We start from the raw sequence: 20,602 nt of genomic DNA, 5'->3' as shown, positions 1-20,602 counted from the left end.
CCCCCATCACTATATACAATGTATCCTCATCACTATATACAATGTACCCCCCATCACTATATACAATGTATCCCCCATCACTATATACAATGTATCCCCATCACTATATACAATGTATCCCCATCACTATATACAATGTATCCCCCATCACTATATACAATGTATCCTCATCACTATATACAATGTATCCCCATCACTATATACAATGTATCCCCATCACTATATACAATGTATCCCCATCACTATATACAATGTATCCCCATCACTATATACAATGTATCCCCATCACTATATACAATGTATCCCCATCACTATATACAATGTATCCCCATCACTATATACAATGTATCCCCCATCACTATATACAATGTATCCCCATCACTATATACAATGTATCCCCATCACTATATACAATGTATCCCCCATCACTATATACAATGTATCCTCATCACTATATACAATGTATCCCCATCACTATATACAATGTATCCCCATCACTATATACAATGTATCCCCCATCACTATATACAATGTATCCCCATCACTATATACAATGTATCCCCATCACTATATACAATGTATCCCCATCACTATATACAATGTATCCCCATCACTATATACAATGTATCCCCCATCACTATATACAATGTATCCCCATCACTATATACAATGTATCCCCATCACTATATACAATGTATCCCCATCACTATATACAATGTATCCCCATCACTATATACAATGTATCCCCATCACTATATACAATGTATCCCCATCACTATATACAATGTATCCCCATCACTATATACAATGTATCCCCCATCACTATATACAATGTATCCCCATCACTATATACAATGTATCCCCCATCACTATATACAATGTATCCCCATCACTATATAAAATGTATCCCCCATCACTATATACAATGTATCCCCATCACTATATACAATGTATCCCCCATCACTATATACAATGTATCCCCCATCACTATATACAATGTATCCCCATCACTATATACAATGTATCCCCATCACTATATACAATGTATCCTCATCACTATATACAATGTATCCCCATCACTATATACAATGTATCCCCATCACTATATACAATGTATCCCCATCACTATATACAATGTATCCCCATCACTATATACAATGTATCCCCATCACTATATACAATGTATCCCCCCATCACTATATACATTGTATCCCCCATCACTATATAAAATGTATCCCCATCACTATATACAATGTATCCCCATCACTATATACAATGTATCCCCCCATCACTATATACAATGTATCCCCCGTCACTATATACAATGTATCCCCCGTCACTATATACAATGTATCCCCCGTCACTATATACAATGTACCCCCATCACTATATACAATGTATCCCCATGACTATATACAATGTATCCCCCATCACTATATACAATGTATCCCCCATCACTATATACAATGTACCCCCCATCACTATATACAATGTATCCCCCATCACTATATACAATGTATCCCCATCACTATATACAATGTATCCCCATCACTATATACAATGTATCCCCATCACTATATACAATGTATCCCCCATCACTATATACAATGTACCCCCCATCACTATATACAATGTATCCCCCATCACTATATACAATGTATCCCCATCACTATATACAATGTATCCCCCATCACTATATACAATGTATCCCCCATCACTATATACAATGTACCCCCCATCACTATATACAATGTATCCCCCATCACTATATACAATGTATCCCCATCACTATATACAATGTATCCCCATCACTATATACAATGTATCCCCATCACTATATACAATGTATCCCCATCACTATATACAATGTATCCCCATCACTATATACAATGTATCCCCATCACTATATACAATGTATCCCCCATCACTATATACAATGTATCCCCCATCACTATATACAATGTATCCCCATCACTATATACAATGTTCCCCCATCACTATATACAATGTACCCCCATCACTATATACAATGTATCCCCATCACTATATACAATGTATCCCCATCACTATATACAATGTATCCCCATGACTATATACAATGTATCCCCATCACTATATACAATGTATCCCCCATCACTATATACAATGTATCCCCATCACTATATACAATGTATCCCCATCACTATATACAATGTATCCCCCATCACTATATACAATGTACCCCCCATCACTATATACAATGTATCCCCCATCACTATATACAATGTATCCCCATCACTATATACAATGTACCCCCCATCACTATATACAATGTACCCCCCATCACTATATACAATGTACCCCCCATCACTATATACAATGTATCCCCATCACTATATACAATGTATCCCCATCACTATATACAATGTATCCCCATCACTATATACAATGTATCCCCATCACTATATACAATGTATCCCCATCACTATATACAATGTATCCCCATCACTATATACAATGTATCCCCATCACTATATACAATGTATCCTCATCACTATATACAATGTATCCCCATCACTATATACAATGTATCCCCATCACTATATACAATGTATCCCCCATCACTATATACAATGTACCCCCATCACTATATACAATGTATCCCCCATCACTATATACAATGTATCCCCATCACTATATACAATGTATCCCCCATCACTATATACAATGTATCCCCATCACTATATACAATGTATCCCCCATCACTATATACAATGTATCCCCCATCACTATATACAATGTATCCCCCATCACTATATACAATGTATCCCCCATCACTATATACAATGTACCCCCATCACTATATACAATGTATCCCCATCACTATATACAATGTATCCCCATCACTATATACAATGTATCCCCATCACTATATACAATGTATCCCCATCACTATATACAATGTATCCCCATCACTATATACAATGTATCCCCCATCACTATATACAATGTATCCCCCATCACTATATACAATGTATCCCCCATCACTATATACAATGTATCCCCCATCACTATATACAATGTATCCCCATCACTATATACAATGTATCCCCCATCACTATATACAATGTACCCCCATCACTATATACAATGTATCCCCCATCACTATATACAATGTATCCCCATCACTATATACAATGTACCCCCCATCACTATATACAATGTATCCCCCATCACTATATACAATGTACCCCCCATCACTATATACAATGTACCCCCCATCACTATATACAATGTATCCCCATCACTATATACAATGTATCCCCATCACTATATACAATGTATCCCCCATCACTATATACAATGTATCCCCCATCACTATATACAATGTATCCCCCATCACTATATACAATGTATCCCCCATCACTATATACAATGTATCCCCATCACTATATACAATGTACCCCCATCACTATATACAATGTACCCCCATCACTATATACAATGTATCCCCCGTCACTATATACAATGTATCCCCCGTCACTATATACAATGTATCCCCCGTCACTATATACAATGTATCCCCCGTCACTATATACAATGTATCCCCCGTCACTATATACAATGTATCCCCATCACTATATACAATGTATCCCCCGTCACTATATACAATGTACCCCCATCACTATATACAATGTACCCCCATCACTATATACAATGTATCCCCATCACTATATACAATGTATCCCCATCACTATATACAATGTATCCCCCATCACTATATACAATGTATCCCCCATCACTATATACAATGTATCCCCATCACTATATACAATGTACCCCCATCACTATATACAATGTATCCCCATCACTATATACAATGTATCCCCATCACTATATACAATGTATCCCCCATCACTATATACAATGTATCCCCATCACTATATACAATGTATCCCCATCACTATATACAATGTATCCCCATCACTATATACAATGTATCCCCCATCACTATATACAATGTATCCCCATCACTATATACAATGTATTCCCCATCACTATATACAATGTATCCCCATCACTATATACAATGTATCCCCCATTACTATATACAATGTATCCCCCATCACTATATACAATGTATCCCCCCATCACTATATACAATGTATCCCCCCATCACTATATACAATGTATCCCCATCACTATATACAATGTATCCCCATCACTATATACAATGTATCCCCCCATCACTATATACAATGTACCCCCCATCACTATATACAATGTACCCCCCATCACTATATACAATGTACCCCCCATCACTATATACAATGTATCCCCATCACTATATACAATGTATCCCCATCACTATATACAATGTATCCCCCATCACTATATACAATGTATCCCCCATCACTATATACAATGTATCCCCCATCACTATATACAATGTATCCCCATCACTATATACAATGTATCCCCATCACTATATACAATGTACCCCCCATCACTATATACAATGTACCCCCCATCACTATATACAATGTATCCCCATCACTATATACAATGTATCCCCATCACTATATACAATGTATCCCCATCACTATATACAATGTACCCCCCATCACTATATACAATGTATCCCCATCACTATATACAATGTACCCCCCATCACCACCATGATCACTGTAGGGATGGTATTGGGCAGGTAATGGGCAGTGCCAGGTTTAGTCTAGTGGTATAATCCCTCTGTCCGTGGAGTCTAGTGGTATAATCCCTCTGTCCCTGGTGTCTAGTGGTATAATCCCTCTGTCCGTGGAGTCTAGTGGTATAATCCCTCTGTCCCTGGTGTCTAGTGGTATAATCCCTCTGTCCCTGGTGTCTAGTGGTATAATCCCTCTGTCCCTGGAGTCTAGTGGTATAATCCCTCTGTCCCTGGAGTCTAGTGGTATAATCCCTCTGTCCCTGGAGTCTAGTGGTATAATCCCTCTGTCCGTGGAGTCGAGTGGTATAATCCCTCTGTCCGTGGAGTCTAGTGGTATAATCCCTCTGTCCCTGGAATCTAGTGGTATAATCCCTCTGTCCGTGGAGTCGAGTGGTATAATCCCTCTGTCCCTGGTGTCTAGTGGTATAATCCCTCTGTGCCTGGAGTCTAGTGGTATAATCCTTCTGTCCCTGGAGTCTAGTGGCATAATCCCTCTGTCCGTGGAGTCGAGTGGTATAATCCCTCTGTCCCTGGTGTCTAGTGGTATAATCCCTCTGTGCCTGGAGTCTAGTGGTATAATCCTTCTGTCCCTGGAGTCTAGTGGTATAATCCCTCTGTCCGTGGAGTCGAGTGGTATAATCCCTCTGTCCCTGGTGTCTAGTGGTATAATCCCTCTGTCCCTGGAGTCGAGTGATATGATCCCTCTGTCCCTGGAGTCTAGTGGTATGATCCCTCTGTCCCTGGAGTCTAGTGGTATAATCCCTCTGTCCCTGGAGTCTAGTGGTATAATCCCTCTGTCCCTGGAGTCTAGTGGTATAATCCCTCTGTCCCTGGAGTCTAGTGGTATAATCCCTCTGTCCCTGGAGTCTAGTGGTATAATCCCTCTGTCCCTGGTGTCTAGTGGTATAATCCCTCTGTCCCTGGAGTCTAGTGGTATAATCCCTCTGTCCCTGGTGTCTAGTGGTATAATCCCTCTGTCCCTGGTGTCTAGTGGTATAATCCCTCTGTCCCTGGAGTCTAGTGGTATAATTCCTCTGTCCCTGGAGTCTAGTGGTATAATCCCTCTGTGCCTGGTGTCTAGTGGTATAATCCCTTTGTCCCTGGTGTCTAGTGGTATAATCCCTCTGTCCCTGGAGTCTAGTGGTATAATCCCTCTGTCCCTGGAGTCTAGTGGTATAATCCCTCTGTCCCTGGAGTCTAGTGGTATAATCCCTCTGTCCCTGGAGTCTAGTGGTATAATCCCTCTGTCCCTGGTGTCTAGTGGTATAATCCCTCTGTCCCTGGTGTCTAGTGGTATAATCCCTCATCCCTTGAGTCTTGTATTTTAATACTAATAATTTGCCTTAGGTCTAGTAGGGGTATATAAAATTTTCCCTGGAGTCCGGTGGTGTCAATAATTTTCTGTCCCTGGTATCTGGTTGGGTTTAGAATATTGTCCCTGATATTTGGTGGGATTTATAATACTTTCCCTCTGGTTTTCCAGACCCATCAGTCACCTCATCTCTACTAGACCACCCTACAACCCACCGGTACTCCTCTGTCCTCTCCACCTTTGTCCTCCTCCAGACTCCTCTGTCCTCTTCTCCTCCTCCAGACTCCTCTGTCCTCTCCACCTTTGTCCTCCTCCAGACTCCTCTGTCCTCTTCTCCTCCTCCAGACTCCTCTGTCCTCCTCCAGACTCCTCTGTCCTCTCCTCCTCTGTCCTCATCCAGACTCCTCTGTCCTCTCCTCCTCTGTCCTCTCCTCCTCTGTCCTCTCCTCCAGACTCCTCTGTCCTCTTCTCCTCCTCCAGACTCCTCTGTCCTCCTCCAGACTCCTCTGTCCTCTCCTCCTCTGTCCTCTTCTCCTCTGTCCTCCTCCAGATTCCTTTGTCCACCTCCAGACTTCTCTGTCCTCCTCCTCCTCCAGGGTCCTCTGTCATCTCCTCCAGACTCCTCTGTCCTCCTCCAGACTTCTCTGCCTTTTCCTCCCCTGTCCTCCTCCAGACTCCTCTGTCTTCCTCTCCTCCTCCTCCTCCAGGGTCCTCTGTCCTCCTCCTCCAGGGTCCTCTCTCCTCCTCCTCCAGGGTCCTCTGTCCTCCTCCTCCAGGGTCCTCTGTCCTCCTCCTCCAGGGTCTTCTGTCCTCCTCCTCCAGGGTCCTCTGTCCTCCTCCTCCAGGGTCCTCTGTCCCCTCCTCCACACTCCTCTGTCCCCTCCTCCACACTCCTCTGTCCTCCTCTCCTCCTCCAGACTCCCCTGTCCTCCAGACTCCTCTGTCCTCTCCTCCTCCTCCAGGGTCCTCTGTCATCTCCTCCAGACTCCTCTGTCCTCCTCTGTTCTCTCCTCCTCTGTCCTCCTCTGTCCTCCTCCAGACTCCTCTGTCCTCTCCTCCTCTGTCCTCCTCCAGACTCCTCTGTCCTCCTCCAGACTCCTCTGTCCTCCTCTCCTCCTCCAGACTCCTCTGTCCTCCTCTCCTCCTCCAGACTCCTCTGTCCTCCTCTCCTCCTCCAGACTCCTCTGTCCTCCTCTCCTCCTCCAGACTCCTCTGTCCTCCTCTCCTCCTCCAGACTCCGCTGTCCTCCTCCAGACTCCTCTGTCCTCTCCTCCTCTGTCCTCCTCCAGACTCCTCTGTCCTCTCCTCCTCCAGACTCCTCTGTCCTCCTCTCCTCCTCCAGACTCCTCTGTCCTCCTCCAGACTCCTCTGTCCTGTCCTCCTCCAGACTCCTCTGTCCTCCTCTCCTCCTCCAGACTCCTCTGTCCTCCTCTCCTCCTCCAGACTCCGCTGTCCTCCTCCAGACTCCGCTGTCCTCCTCCAGACTCCGCTGTCCTCCCATGACAGATACACATTATGTTACGCAGAGTATTGTACCCCTGACCTCTGTAGGGTCTGCAGAGCACTGCTCTGTGTAATGACATATTTTTGGGGTCCCACTGCCCTGTATTTTATTTGTGCATTTTGTTTTGGTTTAGGTGATTGGGATCGTGATGGACATCTTCACTGACGTGGACATCCTCTCGGACCTCCTGGACGCCGCTGCCCGGCGCATTCCTGTCTACATCATCCTGGACGAGATGAACTCTCAGCACTTTCTTGACATGGCATCTAAGTGCAGGGTTAACCTGAACTTTGTGGAGGTGAGGCCTATAGGGGGGCTAAGGGGGCATTCAGCCCTACAGGGGTACATTATGTATGGCAGGTGGTACGTGGGGCCCTGGTATTGATTCTGCATTGGGGCCCAGGAGCGTCCTGTTCCTTCTCTTGGAGTCATAAAACCATTTTTAGGGGTTTTACATTTTGTCCATCCAGCCCATAATGTCGGCGGAGTTCTCCCTCTCTGGGGTGTTGGTCTTGTAGAGCATCGTGGTCCTGAATTAGGGAGCACGTCTTCTGTACATGTGTAATCTCTGTCCGGGTGGGATGACTCTTCTTGCTCCGCCATCAGTAAACACTGCAGGGATGGGCTGCAGCAGCTGCAGACTGTGAACTCCCAGAATCCTCAGCCACATGCTGGGGTGCAAGGGTCATCAATGTAAAACCGGGACCATAAATCCTGAACATAGGACTTCTCTCTAGGAACACTGAAATCTGCAGAAGGTTACACAGAGACTCGAGCGCAGAGCATTGCAGCACTAATCGCATCATACAAATTAACGGGAAAATCCTGGTATTCCTATGTAGGACCTGAGGGGGCAGAACAGTGCACCCTGTAACTCTGATTATGTGTGCCAAGCACTGTCCTTCAAAATAACGCTCTTCCCCTTCCTCTTCCTTTCCTATCCCCTTCCCATCTTCTTCTTTTTATTTGCTATTCCCGTCCCCTTCCTTCCCTATTCTATCCTCTTCCTTCCTCTTCCTTTCGTATTCTATCCTCTTCCTTCCCTATTCCATCCCCTTCCTTCCCTATTCTATCCTCTTCCTTCCCTATTCTGTCCTCTTCCTTCCCTATTCCATCCCCTTCCTTCCCTATTCTATCCTCTTCCTTCCCTATTCCATCCCCTTCCTTCCCTATTCTATCCTCTTTCTTCCCTATTCTATCCTCTTCCTTCCCTATTCTATCCTCTTCCTTCCCTATTCTATCCTTTTCCTTCCCTATTCTATCCTTTTCCTTCCCTATTCTATCATCTTCCTTCCCTATTCTATCCTCCTCCTTCTTCCCTATTCTATCCTCTTCCTTCCCTATTCTATCCTTTTCCTTCCCTATTCTATCCTCTTCCTTCCCTATTCTATCCTTTTCCTTCCCTATTCTATCCTCTTCCTTCCCTATTCTATCATCTTCCTTCCCTATTCTATCCTCCTCCTTCCTCTTCCTTCCCTATTCTGTCCTCTTCCTTCCCTATTCTGTCCTCTTCCTTCCCTATTCTATCCCCTTCCTTCCCTATTCTATCCCCTTCCTTCCCTATTCTATCCCCTTCCTTCCCTTTTCTATCCCCTTCCTTCCCTATTCTATCCTCCTCCTTCCTCTTCCTTCCCTATTCTGTCCTCTTCCTTCCCTATTCTGTCCTCTTCCTTCCCTATTCTATCCCCTTCCTTCCCTATTCTATCCCCTTCCTTCCCTATTCTATCCCCTTCCTTCCCTATTCTATCCCCTTCCTTCCCTATTCTATCCCCTTCCTTCCCTATTCTATCCTTTTCCTTCCATATTCTATCCTCTTCCTTCCCTATTCTACCCTTTTCCTTCCCTATTCTATCCGCTTCCTTCCCTATTCTATCCTCTTCCTTCCCTATTCTATCCTCTTCCTTCCCTATTCTATCCTCTTCCTTCCCTATTCTATCCTCTTCCTTCCCTATTCTATCCTCCTCCTTCCCTATTCTATCCTCCTCCTTCCTCATTCTATCCTCCTCCTTCCTCTTCCTTCCCTATTCTATCCCCTTCCTTCCCTATTCTATCCCCTTCCTTCCCTATTCTATCCTCTTCCTTCCATTTTCTATCCTCTTCCTTCCCTATTCTATCCTTTTCCTTCCCTATTCTATCCTCTTCCTTCCCTATTCTATCCTTTTCCTTCCCTATTCTATCCTCTTCCTTCCCTATTCTATCCTCTTCCTTCCCTATTCTATCCTCTTCCTTCCCTATTCTATCCTCCTCCTTCCCTATTCTATCCTCCTCCTTCCTCTTCCTTCCTTATTCTATCCCCTTCCTTCCCTATTCTATCCCCTTCCTTCCCTATTCTATCCCCTTCCTTCCCTATTCTATCCTCTTCCTTCCCTATTCTATCCTCTTCCTTCCCTATTCTATCCTCTTCCTTCCCTATTCTATCCTCTTCCTTCCCTATTCTATCCTCTTCCTTCCCTATTCTATCCTCTTCCTTCCCTATTCTATCCTCTTCCTTCCCTATTCTATCCTCTTCCTTCCCTATTCTATCCTCTTCCTTCCCTATTCTATCCTCTTCCTTCCCTATTCTATCCTCCTCCTTCCCTATTCTATCCTCCTCCTTCCTCTTCCTTCCTTATTCTATCCCCTTCCTTCCCTATTCTATCCCCTTCCTTCCCTATTCTATCCTCTTCCTTCCCTATTCTATCCTCTTCCTTCCCTATTCTATCCTCTTCCTTCCCTATTCTATCCTCTTCCTTCCCTATTCTATCCTCTTCCTTCCCTATTCTATCCTCTTCCTTCCCTATTCTATCCTCTTCCTTCCCTATTCTATCCTCTTCCTTCCCTATTCTATCCTCTTCCTTCCCTATTCTATCCTCTTCCTTCCCTATTCTATCCTCCTCCTTCCCTATTCTATCCTCCTCCTTCCTCTTCCTTCCTTATTCTATCCCCTTCCTTCCCTATTCTATCCTCTTCCTTCCCTATTCTATCCTCTTCCTTCCCTATTCTATCCTCTTCCTTCCCTATTCTATCCTCTTCCTTCCCTATTCTATCCTCTTCCTTCCCTATTCTATCCTCTTCCTTCCCTATTCTATCCTCTTTCTTCCCTATTCTATCCTCTTCCTTCCCTATTCTATCCTCTTCCTTCCCTATTCTATCCTCTTCCTTCCCTATTCTATCCTCTACCTTTCCTATTCTACCCCCTTCCTCTTCCTTCCCTATTCTATCCTCCTCCTTCCTCTTCCTTCCCTATTCTATCCTCCTCCTTCCTCTTCCTTCCCTATTCTATCCTCCTCCTTCCTCTTCCTTCCCTATTCTATCCTCCTCCTTCCCTTTCCCTCTCTTCCTTTCTTCTCCTTCCTTCCTTCCTATAATATTTGTATTTTTTGTGTGGTCCGGGCCCCGCGTAGTGTTGTCCCCTCAGGGCGGAGGAGCGGCTCCTATATAAGGGTCATGACTGGAGATTGTACTTGTGTTTTTCCAAAAGTTTATACAAATAATACAAAAGCTGCAGAATGATTGTAGCGGGCAGAAAAAGATGGCAGCGAGATGGAGAGAGGAGGACGGTGTGAGAGAGGAGGACGGTGTGAGAGAGGAGGACGGTGTGAGAGAGGAGGACGGTGTGAGAGAGGAGGACGGTGTGAGAGGGGAGGACGGTGTGAGAGGGGAGGACGGTGTGAGAGGGGAGGACGGTGTGAGAGGGGAGGACGGTGTGAGAGGGGAGGACTGTGTGAGAGGGGAGGACTGTGTGAGAGGGGAGGACTGTGTGAGAGGGGAGGACTGTGTGAGAGGGGAGGACGGTGTGAGAGGGGAGGACGGTGTGAGAGGGGAGGACGGTGTGAGAGGGGAGGACGGTGTGAGAGGGGAGGACGGCGTGAGGGGAGGACGGCGTGAGGGGAGGACGGCGTGAGGGGAGGACGGCGTGAGGGGAGGACGGCGTGAGGGGAGTACAGTAGGAGAGGTGGACGGTGTGAGGGGAGGATGGTGTGGGGGGAGGACAGTAGGAAAGGAGGACGGTGTGAGGGGAGGACGGTGTGAGGGGAGGACGGTGTGAGGGGAGGACGGTGTGAGGGGAGTACAGTAGGAGGGGAGGACAGTGTGGGGGAGGACAGTTTGGGGGAGGACGGTGTGAGAGGAGGACAGTGTGAGGAGAGGACAGTTTGGGGGGGAGGACGGTTTGAGAGTGGAGGACAGTGAGAGGACGGTGTGGGGGAGGACGGTGTGAGGACAGTGTGGGGGGGAGGACGGTGTGAGGGGAGGACAGTTTGAGGGGAGGACAGTGTGAGGGAGGACGGTGTGAGGGGAGGACGTTGTGGGGGGAGGACGGTGTGAGGACAGTGTGGGGGGAGGACGGTGTGAGGGGAGGACGGTGTGAGGGGAGGACGGTGTGAGGACAGTGTGGGGGGAGGACGGTGTGAGGACAGTGAGGGGAGGACGGTGTGAGGGGAGGACGGTGTGAGGGGAGGACGGTGTGAGGGGAGTATAGTGTGAGGGGAGGACAGTGTGAGGGGAGGACGGTGTGAGGGGAGTATAGTTTGAGGGGAGGACAGTGTGAGGGGAGGACGGTGTGAGGACAGTGTGAGGGGAGTATAGTGTGCGGTAGGTGTCAGGGGTCACATAGGTCACATCCCTTCCCTGAGGCTCGGTTATATATATATATATGATGCGGTTATCCTAGTGGTCACACATCGTCAGTGTTTTCTGCAGCCATCACGTGACCATCGCCTCTTCGTGTCATGTGACACCCGGCTGGTTTCTCTTCCATCCTGCAGCACCTACAGGACATATTGTAGACTTCCTGCTCACGACTAATGACATTGTAAGGCTGGGTTCACACTAAGATTTGAACTACGGTTCCCGTATATGGCTGGGACGAGGGGTGGTCGACCACGTTTTTGCCTGCAGTCAGGAAACCGCATACGGCCGAAAAAGCAGCCGACCGGAGGCTGCGGTTCACTCCGGTCGGCTCATAGACATACATTAACTGCAGAATAATCTGGCCCCTTTGTAAAGCTGAGACCTGCCAGTGTCATGGATTGTTCTCAATCATCATCTGGGAAGACCACGTGATGTCAATCTCAAAGGTTTTAAATGCCCAGACTCATCTGACCTTGCCCCAACAATCAGCACCATGGGTTCTTCTAAGCAGTTGTCTAGAAATCTGAAACTGAAAATAGTTGACGCTCACAAAGCTGGAGAAGGATATAAGAAGATAGCAAAACGTTTTCTGATGTCAATATCCTCTGTTCGGAATGTAATTAAGAAATGGCAGTCATCAAAAACAGTGGAAGTTAAAGCAAGATCTGGAAGACCAAGAAAAATATCAGACAGAACAGCTCGCAGGATTGTGAGAAAAACAATTCAATCCCCACGTTTGACTGCACAATCCCTCTGGCAGACACTGGAGTTGTGGTCCACTATTCCACTATAAAGAGATACTTGTACAAATATGGTCTTCATGGAAGAGTCATCAGAAGAAAACCTCTTCTACGTCCTCACCACAAAAATCAGCGTTTGAACTTTGCAAATGAACATATAGCCAAGCCTGATGCATTTTGGAAACAAGTTCTGTGGACCAATGAGGTTAAAATTGAACTTTTTGGCCAGAATGAGCAAAGGTACGTTTAGAGAAGAAGGGGAACAGAATTTAATGAAAAGAACCTCTGTCCAACTGTTAAACATGGGGGTGGATCATTCATGCTTTGGGGTTGTATTGCAGCCAGTGGCACAGGGAACATCTCACGAGTAGAAGGAAAAATGGATTCAATAAAATTTCAGCAAATTTTGGATGCTAACTTGATGCCATCTGTGAAAAAGCTGAAGTTAAAGAGAGGATGGCTTCTACAAATGGATAATGATCCTAAACACACCTCAAAATCCACGGCGGATTACATCAAGAGGCGTAAACTGAAGGTTTTATCATGGCCTTCACAATCTCCTGACCTCAACATAATTGAAAATCTATGGATAGACCTTAAAAGAGCAGTGCGTGACAGACTGCCCATTCTTCCTTACAAAAGTCTTCTAGTTCTTTGAGATTTCTGGTCTAAGATACCTCAAACAAGAACTGAAAGACTCTTGGCTGCTACAAAAAGTGTTTACAAGCTGTGATACTTGCCAAAGGGGGCAGTACAAGATATTAACTCTGCAGGGGGCACAAACTTTTGCAGTCACCATTTTTTTGTTTTCTGTTATTGTGAAAGTGTAAATGATGGAAATAAAATGTAACTTTTGGTGACATATTATAAGAATGTCTAATCTGTAATTTGATGCCTTTTGGAGATTTTTCAATTTTTCCTTGGCTTCTTTATGCACATTAATACAAATTGTTACCTGGGGTGCACAAACTTTTGATCCCCTCTGTATGCTGGTCCATACCATCACACCCCACCAGGTCGGTCAACATTAGGGTCCCCAGCTGGTTCATACCATCACATTTCACGAGGTCAACATTAGCGTCCCCAGCTGGTCCATACCACCACACCCACCAGGTCAACATTAGGGTCCCTAGCTGGTCCATACCACCACACCCCACCAGGTCAACATTAGGGTCCCCAGCTGGTTTATACCATCACACCCCACCAGGTCAAAATTAGGGTCCCCAGCTGGTTCATGCCATCACACCTCACCAGGTCAGCATTAGGGTTCCCAGCTGGTCCATACCATCACACCCACCAGGTCAACATTAGGGTCCCTATCTGGTCCATACCATCACACCCCACCAGGTCAACATTAGGGTCCCTATCTGGTCCATACCATCACACCCCACCAGGTCAACATTAGGGTCCCTATCTGGTCCATACCATCACACCCCACCAGGTCAACATAAAGGTCCCTAGCTGGTTCAAGCCACACATATATATATATATATAGTCAGACAAGATCATTCAGCGCTAAACATAGGTTGTATACACGAACCCATGTACTAAACACGCCTGTCCCTGCGTATTTTACTCGGCTGGTGCCAGGATCCTCAGGGGACAGACTGAGAACAAGACCAAGTAGGGAAATTGCTCAAGATAAACAGCTATAAAGGACCATAAAAAGAAGGGATATAGATGTGCAGGCCCTTAATAGAACTTAATAGAGCCACTTACTGCTACCTCTGAACTATGTATAATGGAGGAATCATTGGATGGGAAGTTTATAATGGGACCTGCTGTAGATTATGATCTGGTAATATGTCCTGTAAGGGTGACCACAGATGACCAATGGCTATTGGTAATACCTATTCTTCTTGTTGTAGCTGTAAGGTATAGCAGGAAGTTTCCCAAAAGCTTGGTATATCCTTGGCAATACTGGCACTGGTGGCCCATATAGTCTTGTCTTACCCTCGATTGGACCCAGTAGTCATAACATGAAGTGTGGGCCCTTGTGATAACACATTATTCTAATGCCGCTGTTCTTCCTTCACAGTTCCTGAGGGTGCGGACCGTCTCTGGCCCCACATATTTCTGCAGGACAGGGACCACATTCAAGGGGAATCTTCTGGAGAAGTTTATGCTGGTGGACTGTACGGTGGTGTTGAGCGGCACATACAGGTGAGATGACAGCATTTTCTTGACCGACATGATCTGCACTAGACTCTGTAGACCTTATAGGATCACATGGTTGGTATTGGTTACTATTTGGGATCTGCCACCTAGAAGGGACATATTTTGGTGGGATTCATTTTTACTGTGGTTTTCTATTGAGGCTAAGGTCCTGTTTTTTGTGTTTTCGCAGCTTTATGTGGTCCTTTGAGAAGCTCCACCGCAGCATAGCTCACATCTTCCAAGGAGAACTGGTATCGAGCTTTGATGAAGAGTTCCGGATTCTGTTTGCCCAGTCGGACCCTCTCATCCCCCCTGAGAACGCTTTGATCAAGATGGATAAACCCTTTATGGGAATGGTGCCATTTGCCGGTCCTCGCCCTTACTATGATCGAAAGCTTCACTTCATGTACCCTAGAGATGACAGCTCCCAGAACTCCTTCAACTCCTTCGGTGTAGATCCAGACCGCCATTTTCTTCAGTCGTTCCGCAGAGAAGACATGATGAGACACACAATGGATACAGGCGGCATGAGATTTCATGGGCCGAGGATGCCTGACCCAATGCAGATGCAGATGCAGATGCACATGGATAAAATGCAGACGTCCTTCATGCAAAACAAACACTTGGACATTGACGCCTTTAAGAGGCACAGCTTTGCAGAAGGCACCTTTGAGAACTACACAGCTTCTAAGCAGTACAACAGGCAGATGTTCATGAATGCTGACAATAATGAGTACCGCATCCAGTCAAGCCAGTTCCAGAAAAGTCAGTTTATGCAAATGGACCGTACAGGGCGGACTCAAGGACTCTTTGAGAAGATTCGAGGGAATCGGCAGGGCTTCCAAGAAAATGATGAGATAGATTCCAGGTTTCCTCCTTACAAAGCTTTACAGGGAGAAAGTAATTACGCCATTGAGGGCCCAAACACAAGACTGGGTTACAACCCCTCCAACTCTTCTCGAGAGGTTAGACATGGCTCGGACCAGGTGGTGCTTGGGAGTGAAGGAAAATTTGGGCAAAGATCACAAGGACGTCAGAAGTTCATGTGTCAGATTTCGCCCACACAGAAGCAGAGCTCAGAGCAGAAGCAGTTCTTCCAAGACCAAGATGCAGATAAAAAAGTTCAAGACAACAAACAAGGTTTACGCAGCTGGCGCATCTCCTCGTACCTAAGCGGAATCCAGCCAGACCAGGAGGAAGAAGGGATGATGATGGCTATAGATACAGAACCTTTTGAGGAGCCTCCAGCTCCGACTGGACCTTTACCTCCAAATGAGATGCTGGCAAAGTTTTCCATCGATCCCATCCCCCCATATAAACCCTTATTAGCTGTCAGTGAAACCTCTATGCAAGTGGACACGAGCAAAGAGATGGCCATGATAGAGAAGGAGAAAGAGGATTCCTTCCTATCGCGACATGACTCTTTCCGGTCACGGACTAACCCCTTGATTCAAAGAAGTTCTCGTTTACGATCCTCCCTTATATTTAGCAACTCTAAACTGGAGCAGCACGGAGCGGCCACTGAGGCTGTGCAGGTGATTCAGAAGGAGCAGAGCACAAGTGAGATCATCAAAGACAACGAGGTCATAAAGACATCATCCAAGGTAGCAGAGATCCTGGAGAAGTACAGAAGTGGCAACAAAGACAATGAGGTCACCTCCGTAATGCAAGCCAAAGCGGCCTCTAAGGTCATTCAGGAAGAAACGGATGATGGACAGAAAAAGAACACTACCGAAACCATGGCATACAAATCCCTGGAGTCCAAACTCCTGGACAAAGATTCTTTTAGCCGCACCCTTCTTGAGTCACAATATCGCTCTTCAATCACTTCTCAGTTCCAAGATATCTTTAGCAAAGATAAGCAGACAAGCTCCATTACTAAGGTCGAACAAAGGTTCTCAAATATCCAAACAATAGACAGCAACATGGCTGCTCTGCCAGAGCCAAAAGATAGTGGCCCTGTAATCACCGAAATTATAGACCCGCCAAAACCACCAGAGGTTGAAATGCCAAAGCTACTGAGCAAACCAAACCCTGCTCTTACATTTGGGAATGCTCTAGAAAGTATGTCCCATAACCCAACACCCATCATCACTTCCCCCACCACCTCCTTAACCAAATCAGAGGAAGAACTATCAAAAAATGAGCCCACCCCAATGGAGTTCATCCGCAGGGGGTCCATGAGACTCAAACAATTTCTTCAGTCAAAAACAGAGAAGAAAGCGGAAGAGGAGGCAGTTTCCGATGCAGCTAAAGTAGAGAAACAGAATAGTGCCTTCAGACGACTCTCTAAAACCGAGAGCTCCGAGCCAACAGCAGTGGGGGAGGGTGAAGATAAAACTAAAATGGCTTCTTCTCCACCCAAACCCACATCTACTGCTCAGTCCAGGTTGTCTTCTTCAACCTCAAACGTTATCTTCAGTAGTAACCTACGTGATGACACCAAGGTGATCTTGGAGCAAATATCAGCCAATAGTCAGAAGAATAGGGCAGAAATGGCCAAACAGTCTCAGGCCATAACCAGCAATGACTCGGAGATGACGGCTGGCCATTCCAACTCAACAGAGACCAAAGCAGAAGATACCAGCAGCCCTGACTCTACATCTCTCACCAGGACAGGAAGCTTCCTGAGCCGTAGTCGATTCTCACGGCCTTCCCCGACCTCTCCAGAGGATAGAGATAACCTTCTAAAGAGGATGGAGAGCATACGGAAGGAAAAACGGGTCTACAGTAGGTTTGAGGTATTCTGCAAAAAAGAAGAGCAGAACCAAGTGGAGGAGAACGAGGACGACTCGAAGGATAAGAAAGTGGGGAAACTGCTGGGGAAGTTGGGAACCTTAATAAAGAAATGAGCAAAGACCCAGAGTGTTTCCATCTGGTGCCAATAACACTGCAGAGGGTTCTACGTCTTAGAGATTCCACACGTTACCATGGACATCCATCATTGGTCACTTCTCTGGAGACTTTTTTTTATGGAAACTTTTATATCACTAGAAACAAATGACCCAGAAGAGGAGCGATCTCTGAATTATATGGACCTTCTGGAATGGTACCGACCTCTATCTGATCACCAAAAAACAATCCCACTTGTGCCTTCAATGGGTCAAGCAGCTTCTGCCTTAGGCCTTGACTACCACTAGTCCCTCCTTGTCTATCATGTTGTTCCATAAGGTGCAGTTCTGGAACCACAAGCCCCATTATAGTTATGATGTGCTGGGACTTGTTGTTCCAGATTTTCCTGACACAATCGGCCTGCTCCTCAGCTTCCAACATTAATTTATTCACTAGATGGAACCCATAATGGACTTTGTGGTCGCGTGGAGCCATTTTGCGGGAGGAAGCGCTGAACGTTTCCAGATTTTTCTAACATTTGTAAATAGCTGTTATAGCAGTGATGTGAGGGTGGCCTCCTGCCCAAAACCCAAGGACCCCACAGGCAGGAACGATCCGGTCGTACGATGCAGAGCTGGGGATGTATTCACTACTGAGTCGGTGCAGGAGGCAATGGTGGCGCTGGAACCGGAAAGCGACCGTTCCAGCAGAGCAGGTACAGGGAACTTTTATTAAAGGGGTATGTTGGTAGACATGTTATCCCCTAGCCAAAGGATTGCGGAGGTCCGTTGGGAACCTTTGCGATCTCTGTGCAGGCACCAGGTGTTCTTAACATTATGGTCAGAATTCTGGGTTCGGGAGGCCGAGGTCGGGATGTCATGCCACGCCCCCTCCATTCATGTCTATGCGAGGGGGTGTATAGTGATGTCACAACCGTGGTCGCATGACCATGGCCATCACATCACGCCACGCCCCCTCCCATAGACATGATTGAAGGTGGGGCGTGGTGTGATGGCTGTGGTCATGTGGCCGCGGTTGTGACATCACTATACGCCCCCTCCCATAGACATGAATGGAGGAGGGGGGGGGGGGCGTGGGGTGATGTGATGGCTGTGGTCATGTGGCTGCGGTTGTGACATCACTATATGCCCCCTCGCATAGACATGAATGGAGGAGGGGGGGGGGCGTGGGGTGATGTGATGGCTGTGGTCATGTGGCTGCGGTTGTGACATCACTATATGCCCCCTCGCATAGACATGAATGGAGGAGGGGGGGGGCGTGGGGTGATGTGATGGCTGTGGTCATGTGGCTGCGGTTGTGACATCACTATATGCCCCCTCGCATAGACATGAATGGAGGGGGGGGGGGGGGGCGTGGGGTGATGTGATGGCTGTGGTCATGTGGCTGCGCTTGTGACATCACTATACGCCCCCTCCCATAGACATGAATTGAGGGGGGTGTTGTAGGATGTCACAGCCGGGGTCACGTGTCCACGGGCGGGACGTCACGACCAAGGCCTCCCAAAGCCAGCATTCTGAACATAATGTTAAGAATGCCGGGTGCCTGCGCTGAGATCGCAGGAGGTCCCCAGCGGCCAAACCCCCCCGATCTGACATCTTATTCTCCATCCTTTGAATAGGGGATAACATGTCTGGCAACGGAGTACCCCTTTTAATGTTAAAAATAGAAAATCAAAGGGCCAGTCCAGTCATTCTGGAACTTCCTAAAAGATTTTGGTGTTTCCATTCCTTGACAATTTCAAGATATTTTCTTGTTGGTGCTGAGGACAGAACAGAAATCCCTCCCCCGCATAGGCTGATAGCTCTTATCTATACTAATACTTTGTAACAAACCCTCAGCACTGTGAGCTGGACTCTGTCAGGATGGGTGTGATCCACAACATTTATTGTTTTACCTCCATTTATCGAGTACAGTATTTTCTTACAAAACCCAGCTGGCCCAGCGGTAGACGGTGATGGGTGACTATGATATATTTGGAATGGCCTCCTGGGAGTTGTAGTCCCTATGCATTAGAGGTGCCACAGTTTTGCTGCCACAACCTCCTATTGCAGTCATTGTGTATGTATTATCCGGGGCCCGGCTCTATCCCACAATGCTGTATGAGCACTGATTTTATTACTACTGATGTGGATCCCGATAGGGGGGTTCATTTTATGGGGGGGGGGGGGGGGGTGCGCGGAGCTGACACTCGGTGACTGCTTTGTGAAGTGTAGAGTGTAAGGACGTCTTCCGCTTTATATGGTGACTGAGATTAATGTGTCTATGTCCGGTGTGATTGGATATTTAATGTAAAGATAGAATTGTATAACAAGCATTGGATATGATCCGTTAAATCATTGTACTTCTCTCCTAGCCTGTAGGGGGCAGTGCAGAACCGTAATAAGGCAGGCTCAGGTATAATGTGCTAAAATAAAACCAATTCTTCTCAAATGGTTGTCCAGCTTCTTATTGTCTCATCTTTTATATTTGGGGGGGAGGGGGGGGGGGGCTCAGACAATATTAGTGCTTGTATAGTGGGATTAGTGACTATAGACATAATGGGAACTGCAAACAGGGGCATATGGTCAACCATTGAGGAGCAGTAGGGGCTATATTATTACTCACAGAGAGACAGAAGGGGCGTATCATCAACCACTGAGGGACAGATGGGGCATATCATCAACCACTGAGGGACAGATGGGGCGTATCATCAACCACTGAGGGGAAGAAGGGGCGTATCATCAACCACTAAGGGGAAGAAG

General features: G+C 46.4%; 1 protein-coding gene across 2 annotated transcripts in view; it reads left to right on the top strand.

Moving 5' to 3' along the window:
* FAM83H (family with sequence similarity 83 member H) overlaps positions 1–20,283 on the top strand; it is an 88,878-nt gene extending 68,595 nt beyond the window's left edge. For both annotated transcript variants that reach the window (XM_056553554.1, XM_056553553.1), the window contains exons 3-5: positions 7,634–7,798; positions 14,890–15,014; positions 15,199–20,283. In XM_056553554.1, coding sequence (XP_056409529.1) covers positions 7,634–7,798; positions 14,890–15,014; positions 15,199–17,860 — 2,952 coding nt within the window. In that variant the 3' untranslated portion in view covers positions 17,861–20,283. The remainder of the gene's footprint in view (positions 1–7,633; positions 7,799–14,889; positions 15,015–15,198) is intronic.
* Positions 20,284–20,602: the final 319 nt, after the last annotated feature.

This window comes from Hyla sarda, unplaced genomic scaffold (assembly GCF_029499605.1).
Source record: "Hyla sarda isolate aHylSar1 unplaced genomic scaffold, aHylSar1.hap1 scaffold_327, whole genome shotgun sequence".
NCBI lineage: Eukaryota > Metazoa > Chordata > Amphibia > Anura > Hylidae > Hyla > Hyla sarda.
This window is presented reverse-complemented; position numbering and strand designations above follow the sequence as displayed.